We start from the raw sequence: 24,590 nt of genomic DNA, 5'->3' as shown, positions 1-24,590 counted from the left end.
TACAGTAGTTGAGAGTAAAATGGTTCTTGTTGTAGAAATAATAGTTGTTTTAATACTTACCATTGGTGTTCAATTGTATTGTAAGTTAATAAGTTGAAAAGGTAAACTTGCTGAGTTTTATAAAATATATAATCTCCAGTATGTTGTCTTAACATCATACACTAACGAAATCTGAATAAGCGGCTCTTACAGTATAAAGATTTTGTAATCTTATTTTAACACAATTCAACTTTTGTTTTTCTGTGTCTTTTAGTAGGTCACTAGATAGTTATATTTCTGTTCCTACTTAAAACAGTTACTGGATTTAATTATAAGAATTTGTTTTACAGTTTTTATATTTATTTTTATATATATAATAATTTAAGTCTCCACAGTAATGAAGAATCTAGTAAAGTCCTTTTTGGCTTATAGGTACTTGTAAGATGCATTTGAATAATACTTATTTCTTTTTCACAGGAAATGGGACGGCATGATGACCTCTGGTCCCTGTTTTACATGTTGGTGGAGTTTGTGGTTGGACAACTGCCTTGGAGAAAAATAAAAGATAAGGTAAACATAGAAGTGAAACCAAAGAGGATGAGGAAGATCCACTTCAGAACTGCAGGCAAATGCTATGATAAAGATTCCACCCAAGAATGACATTTTACATTTTACCATGACATTTTACAGTGTTTTCTGGTTTCTCTTCCTTCTCAGTGTTAATGGCATCAAATGCAATCAAGTTTTACAAACTGTCTTAGTGGGGAAGTAGACTATGCTTCTAGTTTTTGCAAATGTTTTACAGAGCAAATGTAAGTGTATATATGTCACTTACTCCATATTCCTCTTTTCAGTTGAGTACTTTTTGATGTCACCTATCACACATTTAGAATTTCTTTTCCATTTTGAGAATTTGTAAAAGGGCATTTTTAGTTAATGTTGAGCAAAAGTGAAGCAGTTAATATGTGGTAGTGCTTTTGGCCAAATGTTATAGGTGATCCATGTGAAGAAGCAATATCTAATGGCCTATTTCTATAACTTCTTTCAGCTTCTTTTGAAATTACACTGAAACAAGGGTAACCTCTGATGTAGTTTATACGATCATAGATGACAATGAGATATATGGGTAGCTTCTATTCTTTTAATCTTGATTTAATGATCTACACTAAACAAAAATACTGAAATATACTGTGATGACCAAATATACGTCAAAAATTGACTGAATTTCAGATGATGCAACAAAACATTTTATTCTTTAAAACATGCTTTTCTAGGAGGGTTGGAGTGTCTGATGATAATCCTTGATACCAGTCAGCATGCAAACACAAAAGAAAAATAAATGGGTTTAGCATTAAATATTGGATTTGTAGTTTATAAGTTACTTTGCATATGTACTGAGGGCAATGATAGAAGTTCTTATCTTGCTGTATGCTGAAGAATTGCCTTCCTCAGTACTATCTATCTAGTGTAATATACCCACCCATCTTTCTGGTCAGAGTTGTATTGAATGGCTGTGAGATACAGCGTGAATATGTGGTAGCAAAGAATGAAGGTGTGCTAATGCTTGTTGTATGTTATCTGCTTGTAGGAGCAAGTGGGATCCATTAAAGAAAGGTATGAGCACAGGCTTATGTTGAAACATCTCCCTCAAGAATTCAACATCTTTCTGGATCACATTTCTAATTTAGATTACTTTACAAAACCTGATTACCAGGTAAACATTTTTACATTTTTTTGTTTCTGATTTTTAAATAACAGAATTTTATGCTGTTTTATCTTCAGTTTCCTCTGATTTCGTTGTATTCTTGAAAATAGTTATGGACTGTCCCACCATAAAGTTATTTTAATGACCATCCACTGCTGTGGGAATTTTGCAGTTTAAAGATAACTTTTTTTTTTCCATTTTGGAAGGGTAATGCAGTTAAGTTTCTATATTTCTATATTTAAGTTTCTCTATTTTAGGCTCTATTGAATGCTCTTTGAATTGAATTGATCAGATTGCTTTCTCACCGATAGTGATCCTGGCAATTTTCCAGAATCTTGAACTCAGCACCAACAATGTATATACTTGGAGAACAACAAATTGCAGCCATGCTAGGTTCTTAATACTGAGGTGTTGCCTACAGAGATTATATACACTAGAAAACTGAATAGTCATTTTCCTTCATTTAAGAGAATATTGCATGCTAAAATAGATGGCCTCAGTTCGGTGATAAAATGATAGATGCAAGAGGACATGCTGTAGAACATGCACTTTCATTCCCTCAGTGTTGACCCATGTTTTAACAATAAATAAATAACTCAATAAACAAAACTCAATAAATAAAACTCAATAATGCTTAACTATACTAGTATGTCTGCCTAGAAGCAGAGGAATTTTCAGGAAAAGCAGTGGAAGGGAGGGACTGTGGTTTTCTTCAGCTCACAAATTATGGGAGAAGTTGAACTCATCTAACATCTCAGCACTGTCAAAGGGGGAAAGTTGTTCCAGTGTGCCTTCCCTCCTGTTCCCAGAAACATACAGTCCTGTGCCACGTGCTCACTTGCATTAGCCCTCTGCCTCTGAGTCTGTTCAACTCACTAACCCAGCAAAAACTGAGCAAATAGTTTTCTGCTGATGTAAGAGTTGAATCAGTTCAATTGAATAAATTCATCATTTTGACTAATTCTGGAATTATAACTTTGATAAGAATGCAGATTAGAATAGTTGCAGTATTAGTCAATTACGCTGGAGCAAATTAAGTTAACTTGCTTTCTTCTGGAATTTTTGTTGTTGACATTCTCTTCCATGTTCATGCACATCTGCAGTTCTAAAGCGGAAAAACTCTTTTGGCCACATGAACACGTTATGTGTGGATTCACTTCTTTTCACAGAGTATATCAATTCATTTCAAAGCTGACCTGATTAACAGTCACTAATACTAAAAGATAGATCACAACAGCAGCTGATACTCTGCTTTTGCTTCGGTTTATCAGTTTATTTTGTATTGCATATAACTTGTTTCTAATGAGCTTTTTTCCCAAGAAATCATTGCACTGGACATGTCTGTGAAAATGTGTCTGCAAGATATATTTATTTCTTATTCAGCTTTTTAACCATTCATTGCAATTAAACTGTTTCTTCTGAAAAAAATTAACTTCCTTTGTCTGCCACAGAGCTGATCAGACAGCATAATGCCAGTTTGCTTGAGGTGTGTGTTTGTTTGCTTGTTTGTTTGTTTTAATTCCTGTGCTTGGCTTGGTAGGATTAACAGAGAAATCAAGATAGACAGGATTCTAAATCAGAACAGGAAATCTTGAGTGATAACTAATTTCCTGTTTTTCAGTGAATTTCTCTAAAGGTACTGATGTGTCCTGGTGCATATTTGCAATAAAATCCTGTTTTGGCGGGAAAAAAAATCTAAAAAAATTTTCACAAATACAGAAAATATTCAAAGTTCCTGAAGGCTAAAATACTGCTTTATTTCACCTTTTTAATACAACTTTCTATGGAATTTATCCTATACTTTGCTGTTAAGTGAGGAAAATGATTAAGAAAGTTTTGAGTGTTTTGTGTGCCTTATTACCAAGATGAACCAGACTTTCTTGTTCTGTGATAAAAATTACTGATTGCAGAAACTTTGTTGCATAGAAAACCTTTGTTGTAAACTGATTACTATGTTTTATTTGTATTATGTATCCTATATGATAATATGTATATACATACTTTTTTTTGTGAAAACATTTTATGTGGTCTACTTGTATGTGACATAGCAAATGCATGCAGGGATTACTGTGATACCCCAACAGAGCTGCTCAGTGGGAAAGAGAGCCCAGGAATTTATGGTCCTCTGACTGGTTGGGGAAACTTTGCACTGGTGCAGTTATAGCTCAAGCCTTCCGACACAGTCTTGCTACTGTGCCTTAGAGGAGCAGTAAGATGCTGGTGTTTGAAGATGTGAGAAAGTGTTTTACTTTCAATGGTCACTTTTAAGCTCTGGTCTCTCTTAGCATTTGTTGTAACAATACTTTTCATTTCTTGGATATGTATCATTCTTTGTTCATAATTATACTTAGACACCAAGCAAGCACGTAAATGGTCGATGTCCCTGCTTTGAAGAGTGCATGGTCTTTTTAGGCTGTATAGTAACATAGGCCTAGAATCCAAGGTTTGATTTGACAAAGTAAGAAGCATTTATTTTATTCAGTTATTTATGCACGCATTGCCTCAGCCTCCCAGCATAGTTAAAGATTTGCATTTGTATTTGCATTATAGCAAAAATTGTAGCAGAGATTTGAAGGGGATTGACCTTAATGATAACTTCAGAGAGAGTGCTGAAGGTGTACAGGAAGAATAGAATAAAGGGAGAGTATGTGTGGCACAGAGAATGACCTATGGATTTATGCACAGTTTAGCAGGGGCTCAGAGCTAACTGGGAGAGAATTTGGAAGGATCTTGAGAGTAAGGATAAAATGGATACCACCACATCAGACACAGAAAATTATCCCAATTGCTCATCTGCTTTAGAGTTGGAAGAGGATATGTGCTTTTAAAGGGGTCAGAGAAGAGAAAGATTCAGTATCATAGATGGGCAGTAAGAATGAAAACTGGATTTTTAGCTTTTAGGAAAAAAGATCTTATGGGGTAAGAGATGACATGATATGGACACGGCCTCCCCATAGTGACTGCAATGTGGCAAGGTTTTTCCAAAGCTAGAGGAAAATAGATGCAATTTCAACACAAATTGTTCTAAATGCTTTTTCATAGAATAAAATCAGGGAGGAAAGCTTATGGTTTGTCCTATCTGTGGAATGGATGTTAGCATTATGTAAGCTAAATGACACATGGCTCTAAATGACAGAAGTATATAAATTAGCAAGTCAGTTCCCTCCCTACATACTCCTGATTCATTTCTTTGGTTTCAGATGGTGTCACCTAATATATTTTTTTCATGCTTCTCTGTTGGATTCTGTTCTGCAGCCACTTAGTCATGCTCGTCTGTGTGTATGTGTTCCTCTCTTTTTAAAGAAGCCTACAATAGTGAATCTCCTGCACTTCTCTGTACACGTTCCTGTCTACATTCCCTTCTAAAATGCTCCACACACAAATGCCAATTTGTGTGTTTCTTTGCCTCTCTCTACTGCTAGAAGCAAAGGGGTTTTGTTTGTTTGTTTGTTTTACAATCTAGAAGTTTGCAAATCTTATCTTTGAAACTTTGAAAAATGACAAATCTGAAATGGGTAATGTAACAAATTGTGTAAACACCCTCCTCCCCCCTTTTTTAAGGAAAATTGTTGTCAGTCAAAATCTTAAAAAGGAGACATGTTAAAGTATTACAGGAGGATATATCTAAATTGCTTTATCTTTCTCTTATACAAAAATGAAGTTTATTCGTTTTTGTTTCTTCAGCTTCTCATGTCTGTGTTTGACAACAGCATGAAAATGTTTGGGATTATTGAAAGTGACCCTTTTGACTGGGAGAAGAGTGGAACTGATGGCTCTCTGACAACAACAACAACTTCAACTACACCTCAGTTACACACTCGTCTTACTCCAGCTGCAATTGGGTATGTAGGCACATTTTCTGTGTTCACCTAAAAAGCAGCCACAGGGCATCAAAGGAAAGTTAGATCTATAATTTAATTTTTTTCTGCAGTATGTTGAATAAATAGAAGAGTGGAGGACTGAGAGTAATTGAAGTATTTCCCTTTTTGGTGTTCTTGTTTACACTGTTCTTAAAAATCAGCACCTAAATTTATAGCAACAGAGAATGGTAGCTCAGGACATTGTCTATACATTCTCATTTGCTAGTCAATCATTTGCTAAACTGTATTTTGTGAATCTAACTGATGCACGTCAAGTTGAATGGACTGGAAATAACCCCATTGTCTTCAGTAAGCTTTGCAATAAGCCATTAGCTGCAACTTCCTTGTAACTTTGAAAAATAAATGTATCTTTATAGGAAATTTGGAATTAGATTTTTTTTGGTTGTTTGTTGTAGGTATAAAAAATGATTTTATTCCTGTTTCATACTTACTGGGGTCTTTGAGACCTTCTGTAATTAAGGAAGTTGGAAGAGATGCAATGTTTAATAATAGTCGTCTCAGGAGACTGGAGAACATAACAGGTGTACAAGAGTGAGGAGGAAGAGCTTGTGCCTTATGTAGGCCTTGAATAGATTGCCTTTTTATCCAAGAGTTACGAGGGTAATGATGTGAAAGTTTGACAGTGTAGCAAGGCTGAAAAATGCTAGGATTTCATATAGAATGTATTAGATCCCCATTATTTTAAGGTAATTTTTTAAAAAGATTGAAATAAATGTCAGTCAAGACATTAACTAGTGTTAATGTTTTGTAGGTGTCTGACCACACGGAAGCGGACAGGGATTTTGCATATGATTCAGGCTCATTATCACACTAAGCGTTGCACTGGAGTTATTGATAGTCTCGGCTGGAATTACTAATTTTGGTGTCCATAAAGGAATGGTTATTAATTGATGTCCTGACCTTTCACATTGTAGGAATAGCACTGCCTCAGTTTTAGCTACTGCTACATCACTGGGACTACAGAACTTTAATATTAATTAAAATGTGATGTCTTGTCAGAGTTATGTTTATGTGTTTGATTATCAATAATTGGATCAGAAATAACATTTTGATAAGAATAGTGAAAAACTATATTATATCTATGCTATGTAGTCCTAAAACTCTATGTTTTGTTATTCTACAAAATTTTGAGGAAAAGAAAAAACTATATTAACAAAGTTGCCATTAATCTTTTTGAACAGGTTTTTTTTTTGTTTTTTTTTTTTTACTTTTGAAATGTGAAGAACAGCCTTTGCTTAGCTGAAGCGTGTTCTTCCGAGTCTGCTTCTCAGTGGCTGAATGATTATGTGAAAAAAGAACTGGAAAGCTTTGTAAATAATACATTTATAAGTATTTTATGAGCATCAGTGTTCTAACAGTCTAAAACTAGCAGCTATACAGTAGTTGAAGAAAATCAATTTCTTATTCAGCTGCCAAGATAATATAAAAGGGAAAACAGAATCCTGAAAACCACGAAGAATTCTATACACAAAAAGATTCATAGGCGTTTTTTTCCAACCTCTAACTTACAATTTTAGGAGTTCATGCTTCATATTCTTCTTTATGAGCTGTAACAGTCTGTGCACCTTCAAACATTATTAATAAAATGGGGCACTTTCTACTTCAGTTGACTGTGATGTTATCTGCAGTAGGGAAGGAGAACCTCTGAGAGTGGATCTTGAAAAGTAATTAAAGGAACCTAAACTTCAAATATTCCTGTAAAGCCAGCAGCCTTCTAGCATACACATTTATTTCTTAAACATTTTAATAATTAAAAAGATTTTGAGTTCACCTTTAAATCTTGAAATTCCATTAATGGCCTTTGATGAACAGGAGATAAAATAGCAACCAGTTTTGTAGATAGGGAAATTTCCATCCTTCTGGAAATAGTGTTAATAGTTTAAATTGTATCATCTTCAAATGCATAATTGTTGCTTGTAAAATCAGTTCTGATTTCTGATCTTTCCTGTAATATTTAGTTATTAAAGAAATGCTGTCCTTTTAATCCTGCTCAGCATTAATTTAAATGCTGTAATTAAAAAACCCCACTTTTTATGAAATTTGACATCAATAAAGATATTTTGGCTTTTCTGTGGAGAAATGATCTATTTTTATTGTTGTAACTCTTGAGGCTGAAAAACTCCAATTTTGTAATAATAATTAATTAATGCTGGTGGAATGGAAACTATTATTGTTGAATCTGAGACAACACAAAAGCTGTTTCAATAGCCTTTTAGTAAAAAGCTGGATTTTTCAAGTCCTTGTACTTTATTAAACAAAGCTATTCTAGTTAAATAAATATATGGATTTATACCAGGTGTAATTTTAATATGGAGTATCTCTGTACATTTTTTGTAGGCATGCACTTTTTTAAAGCATATACCCTTTAGAATAACTATTCAGTTGGCTGTGGTTAAAATGATACTAGTTTGAGAGAGAATTCATTACTTTTATGCATATACACTAGATGCATATGTAAGATATTTTCAAACTTTACTATTCTCTTTTTTTTTATTTTGAGCAGTCAGGACTTTGTCAAACTGTGTTTAAACCTGCAATCCAAAGATAGCTCTGCTAGTAATAAAAATAGAAACTGAAGGAAATAAGTAAAAAGATTAGAATATAGTAAATGACACTAGTTAGCATTTGTCTTCTATCAGGACAAGTCCTTGAAGCCAGGACTATACTTTCTGCAGTCATAACTCAGATTTACTGTATTTTATACACTACTTATCTGTTCAGCTTATTTTTGTACATTATAATAATTAAGAAATCACATATCTGTCCAAATAGCCTGGGATATTTATCAAGAAAAAGAGCCTTATTGATTTCAGGAGTACAGCCTTCATTAGGGTCTTTATAATCCATTCATGTTCCAGAAACTACCAAGAGGAGAATATTCTTTCCAGTTGCAAGAAATTATTCTATGCTGATACCAAGTCATTGTTGTATTTCATTTTAAAAAATACAGAGAGTTTCTGCTGAACAGTGTTCATTAATTTTTTCATCCAAAGATGGAAGGAAATTGTATTTATGCAAGTGCTTCATAATAGTTAGATGTGATCTCTAACAAACTCTCTCCAGAAATTCCTTGAAAAATCTTTCAAGAAATAGATTTTAAGTATTTATTTGTTGTATAACTTTGGTTCTATGCCTGAATTAAAGATACAGAAATTGTGAAGCCCCAGAATTAGCTTTTGTATATTAAATGTTTTACAAGATTTGTCTTTCTAAAGTTTGCTTTTTTGTAATTTTTTTTTCCATTTAGTTAAGTGGAAAATCATTTCAATAAACACAGGAGAGTCTCTCTACTTCTTTTGTAGAATTGCCAATGCCACCCCCATCCCTGGAGATTTGCTGCGGGAAAACACAGATGAAGTGTTTCCTGATGAACAACTCAGTGATGGAGAGAATGGTATTCCAGTTGGTGTCTCACCAGAGAAACTACCCGGCTCCCCTGGGCATCCGCGTCCTCAGGAAAAAGATGTCTGGGAAGAAATGGATGCAAACAGGAACAAAATAAAACTGGGGATCTGTAAGGTATGTATGAATTTTCATTGGGAAGACCCTCTCTGAACAGTTTCCTATCCTCATGATGCACATATGACAAAATTAATAATACAGTCGTACTAGTATTGATTGGCCAAAATGGTATAAGAAAACAAGGCTTATGGTAGAGCTAACATATTTTATTAGACCATTTCATATACTGGGAAAAGCAGACAAACTTTTGGACTTGGTGTCACTTGATGATGATTCATGTTCATGTTCTTCAGACATCATGTTGATCCCTGCTTACTGAATAAAGAGATTTTCTGCATTTTTGCCTCTGCAGAAGTTAGTTAATGAATATATGGAAACAGGTTTCACATTTTTCTCCAGTAAATAGATTGAGATTGGCAATATCCATTTAGTTCATAAAGTGTTTTTTGTCTCCACAATATGTGATACCTTGGTACTGATCAGTAGTCCAAAGAAGTTCATGGGCTAATCTTTAGAAGAGAATATTGCTTAATTTTAATGGTCTCTGAGGAGAGAGACCATTATTGTGGTCTCTCCCTCCATCATTGTTATTATACTCATTCATAATCACATTTCATATTCAGGCACAATCACTAGATTTCTATTTCTTATATATGAAAATGTTATCAACAGCTGAAGAGGGATGTGTTATTGAAATGTTCTTTAGCTAGGAGGGCTGTCTAATTTTGAGGCTTATTTTTTGTTTACTAGAAAAATTGTGGGAGAGAGTAAACCATGATGCCTGTTTTCAGATGTGCTTAATTTGTTTGTTTGTTTTTTTACCAAAAGGGAAGAAAGCAGATTGCTCTGGTTTAAACAAATGTAATTTTTTATTCATTACACCTATTGAAACTAAGGATGAGCATGATTTCCCAGCTCTAAATCATGTCCAGTTAGTATACAAACTGAAATGCAGTTAGACTAAAACATTGTTCTGTATCACAGAAACATCTAGTAGATTTAGTGTATTAGATTTAGTGTTTAGTGTCGAGTTATATGCTCCAGTGGATCATAAAGATGACTCAACATGAAAACTAACTTTCCTTTAATAAGAGCCCTCGACTCCAAAGCAGTGTGAAGATACTATGAAGTGCCTGGTTTCAGACTATTACAGAGGAGTATTTCAGAGATGGATGTGAGAAATCAGTGTAAATTTAAGTGTACTACTGTGTTTTTGAGACTCCCACTCTTAGACCTACCCAAAACTACTGTAGTATTGGCACTTTTTGTCTGTTTATATATAAACTGAAGAGTGTATATAAACTAGCTTAAGTATGGTATGTGCTTAAGGACCATTCTGAATGGGCTTACCACTGGCTTAAAACCTGGATGGTGTTCGTTATATATTACTGTATGTTCCTTTATTTTACCACTCCTGGTGAGTTGCATTTTTGCTTTAATTCTTGCATAGGCTGCTACAGAGGAGGAAAACAGCCATGGGCCAGTGAATGGGATGCTTAATGCACCGAGTCTCGGTTCTCCAATTCGTGTCCGCTCAGAGACCACCCAGCTAGACAGAGATGTCCCACTGGTGCGAAAGTTGCGTTCAATTCACAGCTTTGAACTGGAGAAGCGTCTAACATTGGAGTCAAAGCCAGACACTGATAAATTTCTTGAGACCTGGTAAAGAAATTATCTCTTATTTTATTTTTATACTTAGATCTTTTCAAGGTATGTAGTTAAGATAGTACCATCTTTCCCCTATTACTGTATCAATTTACAGTACCCTGTGAAAATCAGAAATGGAGCTGCTGAGTAATGTTTATGCAAGCTATATCAAACAATATTTACTTTGTTCATAATATTGCTCGATTAACAACTTTTGCTACTTGTCTTCTTTAAAGTATACATATATGTATAATATAGGTATGTAAAATATACATATACAAAATATATTCTTTAAAATATATGCTCATATACAGTTAAAGTCAGCTTTCCACTCTTGAAAATTTTTTATTTCAAGACCTAATGGTGTTACACAAGAGTGTCCCAGTGAAGAAAAAGTAATATACATCTGAGGGTCAGTACAATTCATCCTCAATAAGAATGACAACATCAAATGCTTGATAGAGGTAACAAAGGAATATATTATATGAGATGAGAAGGCAAGTTTACGAGAAGAAGTGGAATTCTTATGGAGTAAAGTTAGAAATCTACCTGTTCCTGCATCAGATTTAGTTATGCCCAAAGTTGTTGCACCAATATAAAACAACCTGTTAGAAGAGGGAGGTCTTAATATGGAATTCTAAGTAAAAAAGAGACAGGGGTACAAGAACAGACTCAATGAATTTGCACATATGTAGAAAGACTAAATGAAGAAGGGCATACTGAAATCTGACTGAAAGGCAAAGCTTAGAGGTTCAGTGGAGACACAGGAGAAGGCAGCTGAGATGTTGACAGTGGCAAAATTCTGCAGAGTATGTCACAGAGGGTTAGGAATTTGGATTTGATGAAGCAAGTGATGCAAAGCATAAATAATGAATCTAAAATTTTAGCAGTGTTCAGAGAGGAGGTAAGGTTTAATAGGACTATTTTAAATTTAAAAAGTGATTAAAAGATGAGTTTTATAACACTGGAAACTGAGACACAGAATTGTCTTCCTTTGTCCTTAACCAGGTAAGATGTATAAGTGTCACAGAGAGTAATGGAAGTAGTGCTTTGTTATTTCTTTAATCCTTTCTAACTCACAGAAGTAGACATTTACATTTCTGAAAAATATTCATTACTGTTTTTCAATGAACTTCTGACAGAAAAGGGAATATATTGTGCTTCAGAGAATAGAATGAACTGCTAGAATGGAATGAACTGCAGTGTATCCTGCAGAGCAGAACTGAAGCAAGTAGATGGAGGAATATATTATGTGTAGCAGAGATAAGAAACAAAAATTGTAGTCATCCTCAGTTCCCTTATTCCTTTGTTTGTTTGTATAATACCAAAAAACAGGTGCTGAATACAGACTGCAGTGTTCTAGCATTAGTCTTAGGTCAAGTTGAGAAGTTGCTATCAAGTCCTTGTATGGCAGGAATTATTTGCTTACATGCAAAACAGTCAGTAAGATCTTTCTTGAAAGTATCTTCTAACTCCTGTTGGAGACCTCTCTTTCTTTTGCTCAGCTTTGAGTCTTCACTTTGCAGTGTAGCTTAACTACACTGGACATCTGGTGGTAGTGTGACCACTGAGTTGATATCCACCCACTATTTTCTCTCTTGTTCTCTCAGGCTGATTGTACTTAAAATTTATGTGTGAATTTCTAAGACCATCCATCTATTTTTGCCTGACATCAGAGTTATCTTTTGAAGAAGTAGGTAATAAACACCACACTGAAATAAATAATTATTTTCTTCTGTATATGTGTGTCTTCTCCTTGGCTTAACTTAAGGAATTGTTTCAAATTGTGGATCTTTCAGATAGTTCTAAAAATGACAATACATTCTTATATAGATTTAATTTTTCTCTAGTGACAAAATTCAAATGTAACTTACAGCATTTAGTTCATTCTTAACTAATTCAGATATTAACTTCTTTTCTTAAGTTTGGAGAAGATGCAGAAAGACTTGAATGCTGCAGCGGAGCCTGCTGTTGCTGCTGTTCCTCCTCTTCCTCAGAAAATACCCGTTCCTGCTCTAGTGACTGCCCGCATGGATCATGTTTGGCACTATGATGAAGAATACCTTCCAGATGCTTCAAAGCCTGTGTCAGCTAGTTCTCCAGACCAGGTTGATGGTGGTGTTAGCAATGGATTTGTAGCTGTCAACTTAAGCTCCTGCAGGCAGGAGGTTGATTCTAAGGAATGGGTGATAATAGATAAGGAACGGGACTTGCAGGATTTCAAGACAAATGAGGCTTTAGGGCACAAAATGACTGGAAGTCCCTCAGATGAAGAGCCTGAGGTACTACAAGTTTTGGAGGAGTCCCCTCCAGAAGAGCAGCCCAGACAGGGTGGTTGGGCAGGAAACACTGTCCATGAGAAGAACCAAACCTCAGGGGTGGAGTTAGTTCTAGCCACAGAGTGTCATCCGGCTGCTTCCGATCAGCTGACTGATAAATTGGAACTTTTGGCCGGAGCTGCGGGACAGCTTCTTGCAGCCACCCCTACAAGTCCTGTGGAGGCTCAAGCAGAAGGAGCGCTCACTCTGGTAAGAGAAGCAATCATTGTTTTCTTGCATCTATCTTTAGAATTATTTGAGTAGGTAGTAAGTGAAAAGGCAGTGCCTACAATATAACAGTGTAGTAGAAGTTCCTAGTTCATCAGATATGTGACTTGATTCTTCAGAAATAATCGTACATGTTCTGTTGCATGTGTTTACATTTTCCCATGAAACTGGCCATTAATTCTGCAGTGTATGAGCCACAGAACTGGGCTCAATTAAAATGTATTTATTAAGATGATGATTCCTCATCAATGAGAGAAACGCATAAATATGTTTATTACATTTGCAGTACATAACAATAAAATTATAGTGAATATGTAAAATATTGTGCTACAATACGCTGTGTGTTTCAGGAAAAGCCTAAATGGCTGAAATTAAAGAAACAAAATTATTTGCTCTTACCATCTCTGGTACAGTGTTTTCCTTTTGGAAATTCCTGTGTTTCTTCCTGCTCTGATTTAATCTCACAGTAATGTCTGCCTTTCTGAAATCTCTGTTGTCTTTTACACAAACTACTTTCTTGGCTTCTTTGAGCCAAGAAACCTGGCTGTACTTCTCCCTCAGTTCTCACCACTTTTTTTTGAAAATTACAGCCTGCTCTGTAGAAAAGGAAGCTTGTTGCCAACCACGCATTTATTATAAGGTCTGGAATATCCTTTACTGGTGAAAATTAACAAGCGCAAATAACCTATTTAATGTAACTAACTATAAAATAAAACTTCAAGTAAAGTTAGATTGTCATGTAAAATGAAAGACAGTGTACTTCATACAAGATTACTTATATTTAGATATCAATTTTGAGACATAAATTGAAATATCAGTTGCACGAAAGTTTTTGATGGCTTATAAACTTGTAAAGATGAAAAACTGATTTGCTCAACTGTTTTCAATCATTCAGTTTCTGTGTTTTTAATATTAATTTTAATATAATAGGCAAAATACAGCAACATTTAGTTCTGTGCAAAATACTAATTATCAGGTGCTTTTATTTCCAAAGCTATTAAAAAACAGCTTGCAATTTTGCATGCACTGCACTGTCCTGCTGTATATAAATTTGACTCGTTTGGGGGAAATGGCTTGTTTACTTAAATTAAAAGTAGAGGTGCCATAAATTATCATGTACTGCAGTGCAAGTAATGGACAATACGGTTATCTGGAAAGGAGGGGGATTCTGTGTGGAGGAGTAGAAATAGTCATAAACAAGGTCTATGGATTATAATATGTATTGGGATAAACCTTGGTTGAAGTAAACACTTGGTTGAGATTATATTTTAGTCCTCTTTTGCAAGCAGGGGAGGGATATTCATCATGAACTAGAAAACGGGGAAGAAAAATATCATTTGTATTATCCTGGAAGTGCTGTGAAGGCAAGATGAGTGGCAGGAACTTGTCTCTTCTGAAGATGAACCATGTGGAATTGGAAATACAAACTGAACTGTGAATAAAGGAAAATAGAAATGATTTGGCTGATATATAAACTGGGTACAGAACGCGTAATGTTGCTCTTCAGTGCGTCTGTTCCAAATGCGATTGCAGTTTGTGGTAGTTTTGCATCTACTTGATTAGCCCTTGAATTAGGCCAACCAAAGGCCAGTAGGATATCTGGGGATGAGTTGCTCTTCCTGTCTTCTGTTGTTCTGGTATTCCACTTCATAAAAAAGTGCTTGAATACCCCGTGACGTGTGTACTGGAACCTAGGTATTTTTATAGGTTACTGTCCTAGTCACTTCGTAGGGAGACCTTCGTACATATGCCTCCCCATATAGTAGTTCTCTGTATTCCAAAACCTTGGTGACCTTAAAGAGATGTTTCGTAAAAATAGTTCCTTTCCTTCTTCCTCAAAATTTTTTGCCAACCCAAAACCGTTCTGTGGATGCGACCCTTGTTTGTGAATAGTTCTGAGCTGCCCGAAACACAAGCTGCCAAAAGCTGTTCCAAGCAGAACTTTTTTTAAGCAAGCAGATCCTTACATTTAAAGGTATGTTGCAAATGATAGTCAGACACTCTAGAATATCTCCTGTTTAAGATTTCGGCCAAATTATGTGAAAGATCATACATTTCTCAAGGATCTTTACTTAATGTACGTTGGTTTGGAGATAGCATGAAACATAGTTTAAAACAGGCCCAGCAGACTATCCTAACTTTCCAAATATTTGGTTACGTGGAGTTTCAAAAGTGCTATGGATTATTTTGTAAAACAGTTTTGTTGAATTAATCTTATTACACATTAGTAATCCAAATGAGATCCCCTAAAGATGTAAACTAAAATAGGCTAAGAAGATAAAGGTAAATTAAATTAAAGGTAAATTTCGTGTTGATGCTGTTTTCCCATAACACCACCAGTTTTTCCCATAGCACCACCAATTTTTTTTTCCATAACACATCCAAAAATGTCCACCACTCATATCACAGGGCTTAAATTGGCACCACAAACCCTCAGTAAAGCCTGATACAGCCCAGAAAAATTTATACTTCTCACTCTGTATGATTTGGCTCAGCAGCTGCTTCCTAACGTACACTGGGCCACAAAACAGTTAAATCAGATTGGGGAGCAGAGTTAAGAATGTTTTATACCAGTGGTCAAATGCTTAAGATTATCTGATGCCGGTGATTAAAATGCTCTAAAAGGCTTTGCGTAAATCGGACAGTGAAGTCGATGCTGTAACTGTTTACGAAGTTGTAACAACTTTAAATGCAATTGAATGTTTTTGTTCTTTAGTAATTTTGCCTAGGTAGTGCCTTCCTGCCAAACAGTGCAAGCAGTGGGCAAAGAGTAGTAGTTACTCTTATAGTAACGGGAGCTGATATTGCCCCTGTTGCTAAGAGAACCCTCAGACCCAAGAATGTAAATTTAGGATCATACATCAAATGACATAAAGTGATACTAAAAGGGGTTAAAAATAGATGTTGAAATTACAGTAGTATAATAGCTTAATATAAATTCTGAAACAGGTTACTTATTTCAAATGGTTTGAAACTGTAGGAAATGTCAGCATTCATAATCATTGTGATTATGAATATACCTCCACTATGGACTTCTAGTGACCTGTTTCATTATCGCTTAGGAGAAAGCATGATGAATTATGTTTCTTTGAGCTTATCCAGAGAATCTGGTAAAAATACAGGAATTGTTTGGTGTGTAGAAAGAACAATATTGAAGAGAGAGAAATAATATTATCTGGAATATGTCTCTTAACTTCTGAGGTATAGTTTGGAGAACAAATTCTATTACTAATGGTAGGTCCCCCTGTAGCTGACAAAAGTTCTCACCAGCACGAAGCAAATGTTATTTTAGATCTGCTTTTATTGCATAATGAAGACATTATTTAATAACTGATTCTAGAAGTAGTATTGGATTAGAGGTCGATCTGTTTAAATAAAATTGAAGAACAAATAAAAGTATATCTGTAAAAAGATCTTACTTCTAAAACAGCAAATTCTGTCAATTTTTTTTAGACAAACTAAGAAATGAGTTACTAGAGTCAGTTAGATGGAGCCAATTAGATGGATTTGAATACAGAGGAATACCTTTCTTTTAAGTCAAAAGCAGAAAAGCAAAGTGGTACTTGCATCCCATGTTGTTAACGTAATTGCTAACCTGAATTTTTTTGTTTAGTCAGCTATGATTTTTTTCGACAAGGGAAATATGGAAGACCTAATCTCACTGGACTTTTGGAAAGTGTTAATTATAGTTCCTTAGGGGGAATTCAGAGAAATTTTTTAAGATGGAGAAGCAGCTGCTTGAAGGGGAAACGAAACAGTCTTGAAAGAGGAAGAATCAAGGTGGAGGGCAGTTGCTAGTGGAGTTATTCAAGGTAGAGTTTGGCAACTGATATCACTTGCTGCAAAAGTTCAGAGAAATTGTCAATACAGAGGATTGAAATATCACACAGGGAGGCTTGGAGGACTTTGACTGAATATAATAAAAAAGTGAGTAAATGCTCTAGGACAAAGTGGGAAGTATTTCATTTGGAAACTAATAACAAGAATTTCTGCTATAAACTTGTCGGTATATTTGTACCTTCCTGGGTACATCAAAAAATCATTGAATCTTTATCAGATACAGAGAATGAAAAATTTCTTTTCCCTTTTATTTGGTATCAGAATTATAGTAACAGCAAGGATGTTTCTGTACTCATATACCTACCCATAATTTCATTTTTCTCTTAAAGAGAAGAAATTGCTGGTTTGCAGTCCTTCCATCTGTAGATAAATGTTCTTCCTGCAATCATGTGTGTACATGGGTTTCCTGCAACTGATGATCACATTGTTTCTTGCCTGTTTGGCACAGCACCAGCATGCTGGTAAGAATGTAAGGTGGTAGCAGTTCAACAAGGAAACCTGAACTCAAAAAACGAGAGAGAAAAAGGTCTTAAGATATTGGTTTGGGGATAAGCAAGTTCTAGGCATATGTAGTATTTACAGGAAATTATTCTATTTCTTATGAAAAAAATACAGGTAAGAGAACCAATTTTCATGTTATCTGTCATGGTTTTCCAGTCATTAATACAAGTCTATCTGCTACCACCAGACTACCCAGCAAATACCAGTTTGATCAGGCTCAGTCATGGGCACATTATCACATTTTTGCGGAATTATTCAAAGCATGATAAGGTACATATTGCTGACTTTATGCCTTCACAGTGGCTTTATTGGCTTTGGTCACGGGAGGACAGACAATACCTTATTTGACATAACACCTGTTAGTATGAAGTTAATCTGTCAAAAAGATTTGAACCGATCTAGACTAATGATGAATTTATACTGAAGCAGCACTTTGTGTCAGGAAGCTCTGTTTTTGATTTAGTACTAAGAGCCTGAAGCTGGACTTGCTGTGTTGTTGAACCATGGCCTCGTTAATTTTCTGTGTATTTAATTGCAGTGAACTCCATAAAATGCATGTACAAAACTGTTTGTAACATACGCGTATCTATTAAGCAGATATTTTAGCAGTGAAATAATAATGGAGTTGAAGGAATCCAATATATAACAACTAATGCCATTTTCATCTTCAGTTTGAATTCACCAACAGTTTGCCCTGCTCACGCTAAGTTGACAACCTAATACCCCATATATGTGTGCATGATTATAGAGGAGATTTGACTGTGTGAATTTACTCAATTATTTTTATTATTTGGGAATACTGCTGAAACTAGAATTTTATACATTGAGGTATTAGTATATTTAATCAAAGAACTGCTCTTAAACTTCTATTTATTTCAGAGTTATTATTGTTTAATTTTATGTACCTTCTATCCTCAATTGCTGCTTTATGAGACAGTGGTAATACAGTTTTTTTCAATTGAAAGACTGCTGCACCTTATGGGAACTAAAGCTCTAGGAGTGAGGCTACTGAAAATACCTTTTCTTTGGAAACTGTAAAGCACTTGCTAGGTACTCTGAATCCAAGGAATATGGGTTAGAATTGCAAATATCATGAAAAGAAACAGAAAATTACCTACATGAAGCATGAAAGAAGTTTCCATATCTCAGTTCTTCCTGATTTTGTCTAAATATACTTGAAACAAAAACTTGCAAACTATAAATAGCAATCTCATTTACAGATATTTAGCTGTGTAGCCATCAGATATTTATTCAGCACTGCTAAGGTCTTGCAAAGAATCAGTTGACTTCAGAGTTGCATATCAGAGCAATGGGTTTATTAGAATCATCAATGCTCAAATTGAAAATGGACTTTCTTCAGAATTGTTAGTTTGGAACGCTTCACTTCTACAGTTTCTGTTCTTTTCTGTGCTTTTTTTCTAAATGCTTGAGCCATATAGTTCAAGATGAAGCCGTTGTTCATAACTTCTCCAGGCCAGTGTATCCTTTAATTCCTTGTTTGGGGATTTCATCAAAATCATTTAGTGCTAGTCCTACTGATTAATCCTATCTCCTACAGTTCTAATGTACATTGGTATAGCCCAGCTGTACAGTCACATTTGTAAAACACATAAAGTGTGTACATGCTAAAAATAGTTATCTCAGAGAAGAGCACTGTTGCATGACTGTTCTAAGCGGTTGCAAGGACAAATCAACAGTCAGCTAGTGTCTTGAGTGTCCTTGGGACAGACTGTTTGTGTTGGTGTATTAAATGTGCCCTAGGTATGGTCTTACTGAATGAATGAGTGAAGACAGGAGCCAACAAGAGAAAGAACGCTCACTTTTGATTGTGATACTGGCTTTCTAAAAACTGATGGAAAATGTGGGGATTAGACTTAAAATACCTCTTAAATTATCAGCTTTTAGCCTATGAGGGAGTTGGCAATATAGGCTTCTAAGAAAATGGGTATAGGCAGGACATCAACAAGAATTATTTAAAATACTGAGTTTAAAAACTTATTTTCTCCCCCACCATATTGTTCTCACAGCTCAACTCATCTCATATGCTGCATTTCTCCACTCCAAGAATTTCAAGTCCCATCCTCCGCACCATGAGCCCTCTAGCCTATCTATCCATCCACTCGGACTCTCTGAAAGAGGCTGGTTTGCCAAGGAGTCAGTCAGCTGAGAGCCACTCCTCCTCCTCCTCCCGCTCAACTGGTCGTAGGCAACTTCCTGTCATTCCCTGTGGCAACAAGTTTCCCCCTGTCATTCGCATCTCAAAAGCACAACTGCAGCAGGTGAATAAGCCTTGTCTTCATAAAAGTGACTGCACTCTAGCAGTGGTCTGCAAAGTTTAAGATATTAAGTTGCTCTGCAAAATTCAGTAGTAAGCATATGCTAGTCATACTGCTATAAACAGCGTTTTAAAAAGTATTTTGAGAGACCAAGTTAGGGGGGAATAACAATGGATTTCTTTAAGGAATAGAGTCAAGAATACTGTAGGGGAAAAACAAATTGTCCTACCTGGAAGAGGTAAAATTAGAGTCAGGAATATTTAAAGATTTGCTATTCAAGTTATTATGATCTGGAGCATCAAACATCTATGGATGTTGTGAAAGATAGATTTGTTTCCTCAGAGGGACTTTCTCTGGAAAAGGTAGGATTATAAAATCTAGAAATTAGAGTTTTGCTTGTTTCAAAATGAAGATTAAAACCTCTCTTTTTTGTGCTTTCCTATAATCACTCCTATGTGGATTTTGAACTGGAAATGCACAGTAAAATTTGGACTACCTTAAATTATTTTAATGTGAAAAAACAGGATCCAGAGATGGTCGCGTTACTACTTTGGGCATCAAGAATATATGAATGTTTCCACTACTTGCAGCATATAAAGCAAAACTGGGAATTATTGGGGCAATAGCTAAAGGAAATGGCCCTGTAGAAAGTAGTGTGTTCATTGCTCTGTATTCCCAGTTTCTTTCCAGTAAGAAAAAGAGGATGATGTAGGATCATAATTAATGTTTACATAATTTATGTATTAGTCGCAAAAATGTTGAGATTTGCTAAGCAGCATCAGATTGCATTGACTATTAAAGCAGTATGACATAGCATTAATGCATAAGGCTATAACATATCATCATCATTACGTCATTAATATTTTGTTTGGACTATATTTTCTGTTGTCATTTATTTCCAACATATTTTTAGTATAAATATTTCTATGTGAAAGACATATTTTTTTCTGTGAAACATACACAAGAATATTGATTTAAAAAGTAATCCATCAACATTAACTTCTTTCAAACTTCAGTAGGATTAATGGTGAGTGGGAACAAGGCAATCTAGCTAGTATATTTATGTCAGCATTTTGTCAAAAAAAATAGTCTTTCTTCCTGCAGCTCCTGGCTGCTTTTTATCTCAATAGAAAATCATACTTCCTCTTCCCTCGATAAATGGAAATGGACAAACGGTAGCTCCCAGATGTTCAGTATCATGAACTTGATGGGACATTTAAATACCACATTCTTCATGGTGACTGATGTATTGACTAGGGAAAGGGACTTAGGAGAAATAAACTCATTAGAAATTATGCTTCAATATTTTTCAGGGCTAGTTTGTATCCCAGGATGCAAAATGGCCTGATTTTTTTTTTTTTAACTGTATATCCACAGTTTAGTTTAATCTTTTTCAATCAGAACATATTGCAGATGTAGTTAGCTCACAATACTCAAAGCAAGTAGGTTGGCGCAAAGGATCTTCTCTGGCTTCCTTAGTACCCAACAGATGGATACAGCTGCAATATTAATAAGGGCTGCAATGTGATCCACTCTCTTGTCATGTGAAAAAGAGTTGATATTGTGCCTGTTACTACTACCCAGTGGGGTGAAGATGAGAGAGGAGAGGATTATATAAAACTCTCTCAGCCTCTTCTTTCTTTTTGCCTGGTAAGTCCATGTCTGCTGTATTCCTTTTCAAGCTGTAATGTTGACACTCCTGATCCTACTGAGAATTTAACTTCCAGTTTTTCATTTGCTCTGGAAACTACAAGCACATGATTCCTTTGTTCATTCCAACAGTCAAGACCTCGTGTACTTTATGGCCCTCTGAATTGAAGTATTTTTGCAAATCCTTCCCTTTTCTGTAGTGCAGTAATCTTAGGTACTTAGCAAGCTAGAAGAATTCCCACAGCATGAAAGATGAATATGCATGTTAATAACCCAAAGCTTTTCTCCAGTTAAATATTAAAAAATGTAACATCATTATGTTATTGTTTAATTCTGTATAAATATTTGGTGTTGAATATATTTTTGTGTGTTTCCTGCTGTGTCATTTGTGGTTTGATTCAGCATTCATAACTAATGAATTGCAGAAGTAAGGGAGCTATGCAGTTGAACTTACTTCCATGTGCTACAAAATAAGTAATGATACATTTGTTCCTGAAATTTGGCAAAGGGATTTTCTGTCCTGATTGTTGATGAGTGAGGGTTCAGGAACAGTAAGCCACCCTCTTTTAATTTGACACCAGATAGATGAGATCATAAAATTTCTATATAATCTCTGTTTGCTAGTGCGGTGAGGATATCTACCTTTGATTCTTTGATAAAGATAACTCCTCTCTTGCTGTACATATAATATGGAAGAAAATTGGAGGATTTTGATTCAGTTGTCCTTAGTTGTTCAACTTGCAGCATAAAGGAGGAGTCTAGCAGCATTAGAGCTGGCAAAGGACAGAATAAATTGTTTGACTGTACTTGAATCTGAAGAGTGGCGTCAGAGTGCTATTAGAGTTCTTTCCATATACAGCATGGTCAAATTGTACAACAAATATTCCTAAAAAATAAACTCTTTCTTTCTTTCTCTGAATTTTTCAGCCAGACAAGTTCTCTGAACTCTGCTTGTCAGAGGACTGCACAGACTGTTGTGCAAGGGCGATGGAAAACATGGTGCGAATGCAGTAACAAGTGGCCAGAGCTGTATATGAAGAGATTGCTTACGGTAGATGCTGTGCTAAATGTATAACTGTTTCTTGAGAAACAGTCAAAATCAGTGACCTCAGATTTTGATCTTTACAGTTTCTCAGCTTTAGTTCTTCAATAAGATAGTAAACACCTCTTCCAGGCATGGCAGCCATCTAAAATGCTTCAGAACTGGCTGCTCTATAATAAAATTAAGCCCTTAATAGAGATGGATTTCAGTTTCACATGTCATCTTGACATATCCTTTTTTCTGGAGTTCTTATTGAGACAAATACAAGAGGGCTGATTTTAATTCAATGATTTTGTGGTCTGATTATTCACTGTGTTAGGGAATAATTATCTGTGTTTCTCGGGTTAAGTGATCAAAATTAATTAGCACTTCTACAACTATTTTGGCCTATTTTTAGTTTTCCTACTAATCCACCTTACTCATACATTTTTTTTAATTATTATCTAGTTATATTAGTTACAAAATACTCTGAAATCTTCCCATATAAGATGCTATGGAAATGCAAGCCATGATGTACTTACTATTCATATCCAAGATAAGATATAATATACTGCTCTGAGTTGAAAAATTTACCTTAATTTTTAAGCATCTCACTGGAATTCAGGGACCTATGGAAGAATAAGGTAAGACTTCTTGACATGTTCAAGGGATAGTGAGAGAAAGAATGCATATCGCTTATAATTGTCATTTTATTTTGGATGTTGTAGGTTTATCAGCCAGGAGTGCACGTATTTGTTGTGAAATTTTGCCATTTTCATGAATTAATTTTGGCAGGTTTCACTAGTCTGCAATAGCAAGAGATGAATATTTACATTGGTTACCACATTTAATAAACCCCTTCAAAACACACAAAAAGACAAATAAAAGTCCAAGATACTCCTCTCTTGTTACAGTGTGCTTTTAACATGATTTTTAATTTATTAGCAGTGTTAACTTGAAGTTGTCACGTGCATTAGGACTGCATTAGAACTCAGCTAGCTAAAACTCTAGTTGGACTGTACTTTCCCGTTAAAAATGTCAGGGATGGATGTATTTGTCCAACATCCTCTTTAGAACTTAAGTTTCAAGACATGCTACATTTTCAAATAGATGTGGCTCCCTGGAAGGAGAGGGAAAAGCTTTTCTCTGGTCAGTGAATCTATGTTTAAAGCTGGCTGTAGCGCAAAGGGTTCTGATTTTGGTGCTTATGGAATTTCCTTTCTCCCCTTTACTGAAACGGTTTCATATATGCAAGTGGATTTGGTTTTGCTAAGTAAGGAAAATGTACAGAAATTATGCCAGCTCCATTATTGAGAGTGCTGTTAATTTTTCAGTAACTTCTACTCTGAAATTTATGTTGCCGTAATGTTAGAGCTGCCACTCATCATCAGTGAACGTCATAAGGAACGAGAACTCTGGCATTTGATGGCTCAGACTGCTTGATAATGCTTATGACCAGATTCAGAGGACAGCTGAGATCCAGAGTTCTTATTGTTTTCAGTGGTTACTGCTAGGTTTTTCGAAAAGGCTGGAAATCAGCATATGATCACTAATTATAATGTCACTGTTTTCTTTGTCAGTAAGTTTCTCTGGGATATGTGTTTTTTCATACAGAAACACATAAAAAGGGAAATAATAAGGAAGTAGTGTTTTAGAAACGGGGGGGAAGCATCCCAAAGACACATTAAAAACCCCACAGGTTGGTTCAATTTTTTTAAGCCATTGGATTTCATATTGATAGTGATGTTTTGTGAACAGTTTTCATCTATACAATTTTCTAAAGCAAACAAACAGAAAGTTTTCTTATTTGCTGCTTGTGTCCAAGTGGCAGATGCAATTGCTTGATATGCAGAAATGTAAATGCTAGCTACAAAGCTTGGTGGCCTTTTGGCTGAAGGAGAGGGAAAGTCTTCAGGTACTTTTTCCACATCTGTTTGGTGTAAAGAAGAATTAAGAATTATAGCATATTAGGTTAGCTGTGCTTCCAGTGGAAGCTTTCCAAGTTGTAAATTAATGAAGAAACAGTTAAGGACAACAACACAGTCAGTATGAACCTGTTAAATCTTTTCAAATTGTGTACTG

General features: G+C 35.3%; 1 protein-coding gene across 2 annotated transcripts in view; it reads left to right on the top strand.

The window, feature by feature from the left end:
- The window catches only part of TTBK2 (tau tubulin kinase 2), an 89,071-nt gene that overhangs the window by 48,211 nt on the left and 16,270 nt on the right, over positions 1 to 24,590 (top strand). The window contains exons 7-13 of one of the 2 annotated variants that reach the window (XM_067296501.1): positions 457 to 549; positions 1,568 to 1,693; positions 5,369 to 5,526; positions 8,868 to 9,084; positions 10,478 to 10,689; positions 12,599 to 13,202; positions 19,589 to 19,840. In XM_067296501.1, the coding sequence (XP_067152602.1) occupies positions 457 to 549; positions 1,568 to 1,693; positions 5,369 to 5,526; positions 8,868 to 9,084; positions 10,478 to 10,689; positions 12,599 to 13,202; positions 19,589 to 19,840 (1,662 nt within the window). The remainder of the gene's footprint in view (positions 1 to 456; positions 550 to 1,567; positions 1,694 to 5,368; positions 5,527 to 8,867; positions 9,085 to 10,477; positions 10,690 to 12,598; positions 13,203 to 19,588; positions 19,841 to 24,590) is intronic. The other variant, XM_013959460.2, reaches the window with a different exon arrangement.

Source organism: Apteryx mantelli, chromosome 4, assembly GCF_036417845.1.
Source record: "Apteryx mantelli isolate bAptMan1 chromosome 4, bAptMan1.hap1, whole genome shotgun sequence".
Taxonomy (NCBI): Eukaryota; Metazoa; Chordata; class Aves; order Apterygiformes; family Apterygidae; genus Apteryx; species Apteryx mantelli.
This window is presented reverse-complemented; position numbering and strand designations above follow the sequence as displayed.